This window comes from Equus asinus, chromosome 8 (genome assembly GCF_041296235.1).
Source record: "Equus asinus isolate D_3611 breed Donkey chromosome 8, EquAss-T2T_v2, whole genome shotgun sequence".
Classification (NCBI taxonomy): Eukaryota; Metazoa; Chordata; class Mammalia; order Perissodactyla; family Equidae; genus Equus; species Equus asinus.
This window is the reverse complement of record NC_091797.1, coordinates 76,958,512-76,971,788: the sequence shown is the minus strand read 5'-3', so window position 1 is coordinate 76,971,788 and position 13,277 is coordinate 76,958,512. Positions and strand designations below refer to the sequence as shown.

The 13,277-nt window shown below is 41.6% G+C and overlaps 1 protein-coding gene across 2 annotated transcripts in view; it reads right to left on the bottom strand.

Annotated features, from left to right (window-relative positions):
* ANAPC5 (anaphase promoting complex subunit 5) overlaps positions 1–12,274 on the bottom strand; it is a 38,161-nt gene extending 25,887 nt beyond the window's left edge. For both annotated transcript variants that reach the window (XM_070515996.1, XM_014858713.3), the window contains exons 1-5: positions 11,914–12,274; positions 9,134–9,213; positions 8,563–8,672; positions 7,516–7,708; positions 1,150–1,216 (exon numbers count right to left, since the gene is read on the bottom strand). In XM_070515996.1, the coding sequence (XP_070372097.1) occupies positions 1,150–1,216; positions 7,516–7,708; positions 8,563–8,672; positions 9,134–9,213; positions 11,914–12,120 (657 nt within the window). In that variant the 5' untranslated portion in view covers positions 12,121–12,274. The remainder of the gene's footprint in view (positions 1–1,149; positions 1,217–7,515; positions 7,709–8,562; positions 8,673–9,133; positions 9,214–11,913) is intronic.
* Positions 12,275–13,277: the final 1,003 nt, after the last annotated feature.

The following is a 13,277-nucleotide window of genomic DNA, read 5'->3' as shown; positions in this document are numbered from 1 at the left end:
AAAAGCACGAGCAGGAAATGTATGGGGTGAAGTGTACTGATGTCTGCAACTTGAAATGCATCAAAAAATAAAATGAGGGGCTGGCCCGGTGGCGCAGAGGTTAAGTTCACACATTCTGCTTCTCTGCGGCCCAGGGTTCACCGGTTCGGATCCCGGGTGCGGACATGGCACTGCTTGGCACGCCATGCTGTGGCAGGCGTCCCACATATAAAGTAGAGGAAGATGGGCAGAGATGTTAGCTCAGAGCCAGTCTTCCTCAGCAAAAACAGGAGGATTGACAGATGTTGGCTCAGGGCTGATCTTCCTCAAAAAAAAAATAATAAAATAAAATGAAACAGTGGCTGGATGCACAGATATATGATAAAAACAGAGCAAAATATTAATTATAGAATCCAGGTGATGGGTATTCACTGTAGAATGCTTTTCAATTTTTCTTTTTGTGTTTTTTTTTAAGATTGGCACCTGAGCTAACGACTGTTGCCAATCTTTTTTTTTTTCTGCCTTTTCTCCCCAAACCCCCCCAGTACACAGTTGTATATTTTAGTTGTGGGTCCTTCTAGTTGTGGCATGTGGGACGCCGCTTCAGCACGGCCTAATGAGCAGTGCCATGTCTGTGCCCAGGATCCCAACCACCAAAACCCTGGGCTGCTGAAGCAGAGCATGAGAACTTAACCACTACACCACGGGACCGGCCCCTTTCTTTCTGTTTGAAAATGTCCGCAATAAGATGCTGGGAGAAGGGAAGTCGGTCTTCTAAATCACGTTTTTGGGCTGTCAGTCACACACCACTACTAAATGAACCTCCATTATAACTCTAACTGAAAAATACAATCACACACAAAATAGGAAGGAACACAACTACAACTGCATTGTTAGTGAAGAAAAGAGGACCGAGAGTAAGGAATAATGCAGGTTCACTAATAAGCCTACTAACGTAACAGGCATATGTCATGACATGTAATGTCACAGAAAATATGTAGAAAACCAGTTCCAAATTAATATTAGTACTTAACTGGGTTTTAGATCCTTCAATTTTACCTAAATTTTTCTTTATCACTAATAAATTCTAATTCTATTTTAATTCCTTATATCATTATAGAAAATTTTTAAAAGGATTAAAAAAAGTTCATGATAAATTACAAAACATACCTGTTGAGAAAGAAAAAATTCTGCTTGTTTTTGGGACAGAGGCCCACTGCAAGACACCTCCTCTTCTCTAGAAAAAATAAAATTAAAATAATAAAGAATTACACAATAGTGAAAATGGTAATGCTTACAAAGTCAAATACATTCTTCATCAGAGCAGTTCAAAATGAAATTCTCTCTTCACAGGAATAGAAAAAACATACTTAAAAAGTGATGTTGAATGACCTGCCAAAGTTCATGCAATACAATTACGGATAGACACAGATCTCAATTCTACACAGCTCCCAGCGTAATCTTTCTAAAATGCAAATCTATCATGCCAGCCCTGATTTAAAGCCCTTCAGTGGTATCCCATCACCTTCTAGAACAAAGCCCCTACTGTTTAGCAGGACAGCTGTGACGCTTCATGGTCATCCTACCTTTCACCTCTCTCCTCTGCCGTCTTTCTTACCCACACTCCAGCCCTGATGAACTACGTACAGGTCTCCTGTCATGCCAAGATGCCCCCCGCTGCTTCCTCGGCCTGAAGACCCCATGGTCCCACCCACTGTTGGGCTGTTGTACACCCTCCACCATACAGGATTACCTCAAGTGGCATATCCTCCACGAATCTCTCCTGGCATTTCTCATTTGACCTCCCACTGTCTCCTAGAGATGCTTCTAACAGCACCTAGGCCTTGCCACATTTGGCGGTTCTCACTTGTATTTGTACATGAATACCCAGTCCATGCCCAGGCACACAACGGGCACTCAGCGTTTGGGAAATGAATGAATGAAGAGTTTCTAACTCCTTGCTACAGATATAAGATGGTGCTGTATAGAACATGTAGAGAGCAGGAAAAAGAGGCTTTACCTAAGAAATAACCACTTGCCTAGAAGTTTAGATTACGCAGAATCAATAAAAAAGAAATGCGCTGATATAAATTGAGACTTGAGAAATCTATACATGCACAATACAGAACACTTATTTTGGGAGCAAAGTATGAATAATATCCTTTTGTCACATGACTCTAAAGAAATGGCTTCTCTATATAGGATTATGATAAGCATAATATCAATTTATTCATCAATAATATTTTTATAAGCATTCCTTGTCTAATACAGCAGTTCTCAAACTGTTTCGTGCAAACAGTATATAAATGGGTAGTCTAAAAGAAAAAAAATGCTTCTGAAGTTAAATTATTTAGCGAAAGCTGTATACTCTATTTTGCTTGGAGAGTCATGATGCACAGTAGAGAAATCCAACAGAAAGAAACTTTATTCACTTTTGTTTAATGTACCATTTACTAAACTCATTAGAACAAAGAATCCTTTCCTCACATCTCTCAAGAAGCACCAGTGTTCCACAGAACACACTTCGGGAAGAGCTGCTCTAATATTCTCTTGGTTTCACTGCTGATACAAGGCAGTGTATCAGATTCTGCAACTATCACAGCTGCCAAGGACCAGCCCTGAGTGACCTAGAGGGAAATGGAAAAAAAATGCACAGGCCAAGTTCTCAAATGGAAAACAGTTAAGGCAATAAAAGCCCTTTTCTCCTAACACAGCACTTAAAGAAAGTAAGCCCAAGGCTTGAAAGAAATACGGCTGCACACAAACAGGAGAGAGACGGATGAGAATCGGAATGAAACTGGATGCACCTCTGCTGGCCCTATCCTCCTCTAAACTCCATGACGCTCACTGTTACCAATGCTTTATTTACTTACACCTTTTCCTAAAAAAAGACTTGAGGTATCTTATGATAAAGGACACAAAAGCAATAAAGTTAATAAAATAGAAAGAGAAAATCATAATCACCCAAAGTGGAATTGTTACTAATGAAGAGAAATACAGTTACTATAAATGAAGATTAAATTTGGCTCTGGCTTCCATGGTGGCAACCGATATGAACAAGCTTGGGAAGAGCAAGTAAAAATGCCATGGCCCAAACCACCCTTTACTCATTTCTCCTTTCCTTCCTCAGGTCCTCATAAATACCTGGAGAGAAAGTAACTCTTAAGAAGTCAGAGGTATTCAGTTTAGGAACAGGGCTCAAGTATACCTTATTTATGAATCTAATTATCAGCTGAGACAGAATTTTAGACTTACTAGTGCTATATTGAAAGGGCATTTCCCCTGGGTCCATGGAAGGACTTTAAGGAGTCCAGGAACCTTGCAAAACTGCATCAAAAGCTTGCATGGATATGCTTTTTAACATGGAGGCAGAGCATGGCATTCATCACATCCCCAAAAGGAGTCTGGGAACTCTAAAGGGCTTAAATCACTATATTTGAAATTTTAAAAATATGATATAGGATTAATCAATCAACAACTTTTTTATTTTTTTTAGCACTTGTAATGCATAAAACACAAGTCTAGGTCCTGGAGGAAAATGCAATGTCTTAACAGGCTTATGGCCTTGGTGAGGGCTAAGCCCAGCCCAGGTGGAAAGATGGCAGTAAACAATAAATATCAATTACGAATATGATCTCTGCACTTAGAAAAGGGAGAATCACTCCAGCTGGAGACATAGGGAACTTGAAAGCTGGGAAGCAGTGGAGAAAATGATGAGGAAGGAAGGTGGCACTCCAGGAAAAGAAAACAAAAGACAGAATGGGGAAAGGCCTGGGAAAAGAGCGATACAAGCAGACCTGACTGGCTGGCGCAAAGGATCCAAGCAGAGAGACAGAAGACAAGGTCAGAGAGGTCAACTATGGATGGCCTCAAACCCAGGCTGGGAGACTTTGTGGAATCTGGAGATTTCTGAGCAGGGCAGTGACAGGACAACAGCAGGGGAGGGGAGGGACTGAGACAGGGAACAGTTATTAAACATCCAAGGAGGCCACGAGGACCTGAGCCCTTTGGAGGTATGCAACCAGAGGGCATGATCCAGGCCCTCCTCTCCGACCTCATGTGCTCAAGCCACACTGTGCTCCGTCTGCCCCTCCAACGTGTCAGCTTGAACCGTCTTGGGCGCCCTGCGTCTGCAATGCACTCTGGCACCTCTTCCGGGCTGGCTCCTGCATACCTAGCTCCCAGGCTTACAGAGGCCTTCCCTGACAGCACCCCACAGTCATTCGCTATCCTTGTGTCCCACTTCATTTCTTCACTGCACTGACACTCTCTGAAACTACATTACTTATTTATTTAGCTCCTCCCTATTATCTGACTGTCCCCACATAATTCTATGAGGACAGGGACTGTCCCCTTTTCACTGACAGCACAGCCCCTAACATAGCGCCTGGCACACAGGAAGCACTCAGTAAGTACTGTTGACCAAATTAATGAATTTGAGAAATTTACATTAAATCACAGGCAAGTGAAGAAATACCAGAGAATTTCTACTCATGCTAGGTCTTTTTAGAAGCAAAGAGAAGATGCAGTTCCAGCCGCTCGCAGACTAGCAGTCCCCACTAGAAACTCACGTGATATAACCCTATAGGCCTGCTCTCTTTCCGCAGGACACAAACGATGCCACTTAGCAACAAGGAGCAGGTGAAAAGCTGAAGCTACATTTCAGTTTGCACTTTCTTCTGTAATTGGATTTTAAAAAACATCTGATAAACATTTTTTAACCAAATATTTACTTCCTCTCTTCTAAATTAACAGGTGGGTTCCCATTTTCAAATAGGAATAATTTCATTGTAGGAGGGGGGTTTGCAAGCTATTCAACGTGACTTTCCCCTTTCTAATTTTAATACAAATTCCTAAGGCAAGAAAAATAATTTCCCTGAAGAAAAGAGACCTAAAAACATTCCAATGACTAAAAAAACACAAAAAACAAAAAGACAAAGAACTAAAGCGAGACACTTATAACACAATAAAACACTAGAAAAGATCACAAAAAGAAAAAAATTAAATCTTCCTTTTTAAAAGAATCAAGAAATATATATAAATGTCATAAAACTTTAAAAATCCTATAACAAGTAAAATCCTTTCTTTTTGAACAAAGAATTATAATACTTAACTAGAACTACACTTGAATAATACATTTCTTTCAATACAGTGATAAAATTCAGTTTACTAAATATACACTATTTTCTGAAATCATACACCTGAACAGTAAATACCAGATTACAGACAACTGAATTCTTAGAAGACGATAAAAACAAAAAGATGCCATTAGACCTAATAAAACCAGATTAATTTAGGAGAAAGTCAAACCAAAATAAGTAAAGTCTGAATTTTAACATTTCTGAACAAGTATCATTCTGCTACTTTAAGTATATAAAGTAACTAGAACAAAGACTACACTGTTGCCTAAAAGAGAAATAATAGAAGAATAAGAGCAAATATTTGTTGAATGTCTACTACACACCAGGCACCAAACCCTCTATATGACATGGATTTATCACTTAATTTCACAACAGCCCTCTGAGGAGGTGATATGAGCCCCATCTTGCAGCACAGAGAGGGTAAGTGACTTGCCCAAGGTCTCAGAGGGAATAAGTGGAGGAGCCAGAATTCAAACCCAGTGGTCTGACTCCAGAGCCAGACTCCTAACCCTACACGGTACTGTCTTTCCACTTAGATGAGAAGCATTTGTAAGCAGCTCTAAGTGTTACCGAATGGTACTACAACCTTCTTGCTCCCAGGAAGTGCTGAACAAATCCAGCAACAGTACAAAGGCCACTCACAGGAAGTGCATGGAGGCACTCAGTCTACACAGTCGCCCCCCACCTCCCAGGGGGTCAGGCAGTCTTCTAAGGGCAGGCAGGGCTTCCTTCTCTCTGAACGCAGTGTACTGTAATGGTCTGTTCATGTGTCAGTCTTCTTCACCACACTGGGCTCCTTGAGATCAGGGAATAGGAAATACACACATACATGTTTTTCCCTCCAAGTAACAGTAGTTTATTTGGGAGGTGATCCCAGGTAACAGTTGGGGAGGGGAGAAATGAGACAGCAAAGGGGAGGAAGTCAGTAAAAAGTGTGTTAGGAGTCCAGTTACCAGTGTGGGCAATGGACTACGTATTTTCATTCTCTGCATTCATTCATCCAACACATATTCACAGACATGTTCTAAGAGTCAGGCACTATAGTAAGCACCGACAAAAATCTGGTGAAACAAGTCAGAGAAGAGTCTTAGCTCTGAAGGGGTGTGAAGGCAGAGGAAGCAGATATAAATGAATAAGCAAATAGTGAGGAGAGCTATGAAGGGAATAAAGAAGCTAGAAGTATTTGGGATGGAGGTTACTTCAAGGAAGGCCTGTATGAGGACATGGGAGCTGAGATCTGAATGGCGAAAGAGAGCAAGCGAGGAGCTAGGCAAGAGAATTCCAGGCAACCTGAGGCAGAAATCAGCTTGGAGTATTCAAGAAACTGAAAGTGAGCCAGAGCAGTCAGACTACTGAGAGTGAAGGCAGAGCAGGGAGAAGCAGGCAGGGCAGATGACAGGAGCCCGGCCACATAGGCACCAAGACCATGGTAAGCCTGGATTTCTGTCTAAATTCCAAGGACAGTCAATGAGGCTTGGGGCAGAAGAGTGCGTGGTGTGATTTACATATGTGAAGGTTCCCCTGGATGCTGCATGAAAAACAGACTGTAGGGAGACAAGAGTGGAGGCAAGGAGACCAGCTGGCTGGAGGCTGGAGCAGTCATCCAGTAAAGAGATTCGGTGCTTAGACTACGGGGGGAGCAGTGGCGATGGAGAGAATTGCACTAACTCCAAACAGACTGTGGAGGAAGGACTGACTGGATCTGCGGAAGGACTGCCTGTTGGGGTGAAGGAGAAAGAGGAACCAAGGACACTTCTAGGTTTTGAGCCTGAACAACGAGGTGAGAGTGGCACCACATCCCCAGTGCTTGAACTTTAGTAGGGATTTAATACATTTTCCCTGAATTAATCAACTGTTAATTCACTCAGATGTAATAAATGCTACGTGTCAGGGTCCCAGCAGAAAACAAATGGCACATTCAAATGGGGTAATTTGAGAAGAGTTTAATAAAGGACCACTTACAAAAATAGAAGCAGAGGATAGAGAAGCCCCAAGGGACAACACAGTCCCCCAGGGCTGGTAACAGTGGGGCACCTTAACATACCAGGCCTGGGAAATGTTCCTAGTTACTATACCTCAGAGGAGCACAGAGAGGATCACCTGACAGAAGCTGTGATCCTACAGTCAGCCCAACATGACCCCAAAGGAAGGGAGACAGTGAATCAGCACGCTGACCTCACTCTCTTTGGCCCTCTGGATTTCCCACCAGTGCCTCCCAATCAGAAGTCAGAGGGCAAGGAGCCCACTGACGCAGCCTGTATAAGTCAACTTCCCAGATCTGGAAGGGCAAAACGATGACGGCCAGCACACGAACTCTGAACCAATGAGGATTTACTGTGCCCACACTGATGCTATTTTGCAGGAAAGGGATCCCTGTCAGAAAAACTCAAGTTACCTTATAGATACATCGAGTTCTTCTTTTTCCATTTTTCTTTCGCCCTCCTCTCTGCTGGTCAGTTCCATATCAGCATCCTCCACTGTCTTTTTCTCACCATTTTGGAAGTACTGTTGAAGGGCGGTGTACAGTTTAAACACTTGACTGAAAGAAAGCTTACTGTAGGCCAAGATCATGTGACGCAGAAACAAACCTACAAGATATGACACAGACAAGGTGAAGGCATTAACTGAGATCCAAGCTATACAAAGTTGATGACTATTTGTCACAATTCTTTCTTCAAAAGAATCAAAAAGAGACACTTGTGGTTGCTGTTCCCTCTATCTAGAATGTTCTTCCCCTATCCTTTACAAAGCTGATTTCCTCTTTTTATTCGAGGTTCAGTCCTATCATCTGCATAACCACTCTTTATCCATCCAATCTATTTTTTCATGGCTGTTGTAACTATCTGAAATTATCTTATTTGTTTACTTTTTATCGTCTGGGCTCCCACTACCAGAGTGCAATCCCCACAGGACGAAGGTCTGTGTTTATCTTGTAAGTCCAGAGCCTGGCACAGAGGAGATCAATAAATAATGGATGTTGAATAACATAAAACTATCATGTGAAAAAAGCCATATGGATGGAGCATGGATGTAAAGATAACAGAAAAGCGTCAAGAAATTTCAGGTATGCCCTCGTCTTATAAACCGTATCAATGAGATACTCCTACTTACCTCTTTTCATAAAAGCTTAGTTGGTGACCCTGACTTAGAGCTGTACGACGCAGACAAGTGATCCAGAGGACTGTGAGAAAGAGCTGAGAAGCCCTAAAAGCCTCAAGAACCACGCTAATACTGTGACGATTGTAGACGGAACAGAAGATGCTTCTCCACAAGACAACTATTTAAACATAGATCAAATTGGCAAGGCAATAAATACAAACTAAAACACGTCCAACATCCCCATTGTGTTTGTTCAGATATAGCAGAGTAAGGATAGATGTGATTTAGAAAGCTGCTCACTTTGATGAAAACATTGTCTGCTCTCCTCAGAAGAGCTTCATACCTACTACACTTGTTTTGTGAACCTCTGGTTCAGTTCCAGAAAAAGAATCTGAAAGGTCATCAAAAAATTGTTCCATATCCTTCAGTTCGCCTTCAGCCATCAGTTTGATTCTAAATGAGAAAATTGAGATGTGTATTTTAGGAAGGCCCTTTGAACATCTTGCCACATTTCACATTCCACAATTATCTAAAATTATTTTAAAAGCAATTCAGAGATTCATAAAATGGCAGCACATAAAACAAACTTGATAATCCAAAATGTCACTCCTATATTCTGAAAAGTATCATTGACGACGTTTTCTTGATCAAAACATTTCTCAAAGCAACACATCAGCCAGTAAAAATGGAATTCTCTGCAACAAGTAAAAATAATGAGGTAGACCCACATAGAACACTAAATTTTGAAGCAGTATATTTAATGTTCTCTATTTTTAAAAACAAACAAACAAAGGTACTTTGGAAAACAACCTAGAATAATAAAGATATCTTTTTTAAGGAATTACTGGGTACTCTTTTCTAATTTTCAACTACTTTGACATCTTCTCATATATACAGAAGAAAATGAAGTTTACCTGATCTGTACAGAATTTGCCAGCTGAGGACAAGATTCTTCAATTAACTTGTATAGTTTAGACAGTGTGATATCCGGGCCCTGGGTAAAGGAGAGAGAGGAAGGTTACAGATAAATTTTAAAGAGTTGGAGATTGATAAACAGCTGCAAACATGAATTCACTTATCAACCCCACTGCTTTAACAACCATTCCAAAAATGAAATCTCAAATCAGGAAAGGAAAAAAATCTATCTACATAAAATGCTAAAGTAATATTTTACATTTGCATAGTATTTCCCTTCATTGGCAGAATGGTTTAAAATTGAAAAAAAAAAAAAAGGTATAGAATCTGTAGTCTGGGGATCCACTGTTCCTTCCTTCTTAGTTTTATAATCACGGCAAAGTTGTAGCCTCCCTGGGCCTTAGTTTCCTTCATCAGTAAAATGGAGATAAGAATAACTATCTCTCTTGTTTGTGGCAAAGATTAAGTAAGATAATGAAAAATGCTTTGTAAACTGGAAAACATTATACAAACACAGGTGTCCTATTTTTCATAAACATAATTCCATTTGATCCTTCCCAAAACCTTGTAAGGTAAGCAGACACACTACGTGCCTAAGTCCATAAGAGGTACCATACACCAGAGAGTATGCAACCTCAGCCATCAAGAAGATTACACCTAGTTGAGGCTTAAAATTAAAAACTGAATCTTTTTTGGAGAGTAAGTTGACAGTATATATGCCAATTTCTGATGTGGATAACCCAGCAATTACACTTCTGGAAAAGGATGTTCAGCATGCATTGTTTGGAATGAAGAAAAACTGAAAAGAACCTATAAATTTGTCAATAAAGAGTTTTTAATAAATTATAAATTTTAACATTAGTTAAAATGATGAGCTAAATTACATTTCTTTTCTTACTGTGGAATATAATGCAGCTGTTAAAAAGAATAAGGTATAGCTATTCAAAAGTGCCGACATGGAAAGATTTCAAGACTCATTAAGTGACAGGAGTAAGTGTGGAACAGAAGCAGAACTTACGTTTAAAAAAAGGCAAAATTAAAGTAAAAGGGTACATGTATATATACTTAGATGCACCTACCTATCTCTAGACACAAAAATAGAGTAAAAGATCTAGAAAGATCCATTCTGAACTATTAACAAGTAGTTGAACGAACGAACATTAACAGTGATAACTCAGAGGTTAACTGTTCAGGGAACAGGACTGGAGAGCATGCAGAAGAACCATAACTTTTCACTTCATCGATTTGAAGTTTTTACAATGAATCTCTGTGTATTAGCTGAGTAGTTAAAAATCAGCTAATTTTTAAAGCCAAACAGTAAGTAAAGACATTGAGGTCTGGTTGAAACTTCACTAGACAAATTCTGTATGCACATTGATTACAACCATATAGTAGTCAGCCAGGCAAAGAACCAGACAGGAGAATCCAAGACAGAAAAACAACATGAGCAAAGGGAGAACGGTGTGTGAGTGAAGACACCAGAATTACTGTTTTGTTCCTTTTCTCTACTCATCAAATTTTTCAGTGTTATAACTTTCATTTGAATAATGGGGGAAAGGCACTTATAAATAATAGCAATGTACACAGGACCAGGAGCTCCAAGTGAGAGACCCCATTCCTTTTATTTAACTAATTGGGCAAGCCACTTAACCTGTGTTCTCAGTACCCCTTCTCCTCCCAACAAATACAGGTGATGGATTTTTAAAAAGCCCTTTATAAACTATACTGAGTTGCAGATGTGCAACACTGGGTACAATTTTATTAGGTTTACCTCTTCATATCCCATAATTTGGGGGCCCAAGACCCCTGACCTTTGTTTCTGCCCCCACTGTTCCTCAATAGACACTTGCTCATCTTTCAAGCCCCAGATTAACACTACTCTTCCCCTAAGAAGTCCTCCCCATTCACCGGAGTACATCCATCCACCAGAAGGAGGGCATGTCACATTTCACTCATTCCACATATGAATGTACTAGGCTTTGAGGAATACAAGGGTGAACAAAAATAGGACAAAGCACTGCCCTCATGGAGGTTAGTCTAGTAGGGGAGAGAGACATCAGCCATATAATCACGCAAATAAGTGGACAAACCACAACTGATATAAGGGAAGGTACATGCCCTACGAGAACACATTAAAATGAAAACTGCTGACACTGATTGAGAATTTACTACGTGCCACACACGGTTAAGTGCTTCCATGGATCTTCTAATTTAATACAGCCATTTCATGCCAGTTTCTATTATTGTTCCCATTTTAGAGAGAAAGCAGAGACCTAAATAAGTTATGGGGGCTTGGCCGAGTCACACAGCTGGTAAGTGGCAGAGCTACAACCTCAGTCTGCAAAATGAAATAAAACACGTAAAGTGCTTAGCACACAGTAGGGGTTGAATGTTCGCTGTTACTTTTATCTCATTACTAGTATTTATTACAGTCCTCTAGGGTACGGGGCCTCTATGATCCATCTGTGTCTCCCACGCTCAAGAGTACCTGTAGCCCCACTCTACAGGAGACGGAGGATCTGAGAAAATAACACTTCCCCCAGTCGCAGGCTGGGGCCAGATATGAACTTGCAAACAAAAACGCACGTGAAGCGCCTGGCCCGCCTTAAGCACTCATTGAGCGTCGGCTGGTGATATTCAGTATCTTTATTTTTTCGCGGTCCTGCAGGGGAGACTATCTGATGAACCGCCTGCCCCCAGGCCCAGGGAGCCGTCCGGCACAGCGCAGGTGCTCGGGCGGGGTTCGCTGGAGGAGCGGGCGCTGGCGGGGGCCCCTCACCTGCAGCAGCGGCAGGAGCAGCTGGTTGAGCCTCCGCCGCTCCATGAGGCTGACGGCGCCCTCGCCCGTGCGGCCCATCTCGTTGAGCAGCACCAGCACCGCGATCTTATACGGCGTCACCCAGTCCTTGATGCCGAACACGTTGGCGTGCACCACGCCATTGGTCATCATGGGATTGAAGTAGAGGCTCTCGTGGACGCTGGCCATGGCGCGCCCGACGAAGACCCCGAGCCGGCCCCCAGCCGCCCACGGGGTTCCCGGTCAGGGCACACAACCGCCGCCCCTACGCCTCCGCTCGCCAGCGCCGTATCCGAGGAAACCGGGCTCTTCGCGCTCGCGGCACGCCGTCGGCCAATCAGAGAACCAGAACTGAGCACCTGGGAGGGCTACAGCCAATTAGAATGTCCAGGAGCACTGTGGAGGGTGGGGCAAAGGTGGTGCGCCTAAAGACTGCGTCCCCACAGAAACTGTTGCGGAAGGAGAGCAGGTTCCCGGGCGACGTGGACTGGCATGGGTTGAAAAGGAGTCGACGCTTGGGGGCCAGGGCTGAAGGGTCCCGGGGGCTGTCCGTTTGTTCATTTAATTTGAAAGCAATTAAAATTGAATTTTAAAATGATTGTATTTAGAAGCAACGAAACTAAATTTACACCTTTAAAGTTTTTAGCCCATTATGTTAAATTTTAACCTCGAGGTTTGGGAGTTTCAGTAAGTTCTTTAAATAATAAACATTTTTTTTCTCAGGATTTCACAAATGCCGTTTGCAGATAACCAGATCAGGTTGCAAGTGGCCACGTATCCCAACGTGGAAAAGAAGATAGTATCACCTCCCTCTGGTGAGTCTCTGTTTCCTACCTAATAAACTACAGAATCCATAGTCTGGCATTCATAGCCCTCCAAAATCAATTCCTAGACAATATTTTCAATCCGATTTTTCACAACTTCCCTTCCATTCATCTGTACCTTTCCCAAGACACTTACTTCTCATAGCCTGAATTATTATTAATAGTGATCTGCCTCATCAGCTCTGTGGTTTAGGCAGCCACTAAGGCTTCCCTTGAACTTGGATCAGGCACAGTAGCAATGAAAAGTTTAAACTGGACGATCCATTAAGTCCTCTGCTGTGCTACAATTTTATGACTTGTTATTTTTACTTTTATTTTTAAAAATTTTTATTCTGGTAAAAAACATAAAATTTATCATTTTAACCATTTAAAGTGTACAATTCAGTGGCATTAAGTACATTCACAATGATGTGCAACCTTCACTACTATCTAGTACGAGAACTTTTTCGTCACCTCAAAAAGAAAACCCATGTACATTAGCAATAACTCCCCATTCATCCTAGAATGATATTATGTGGTATT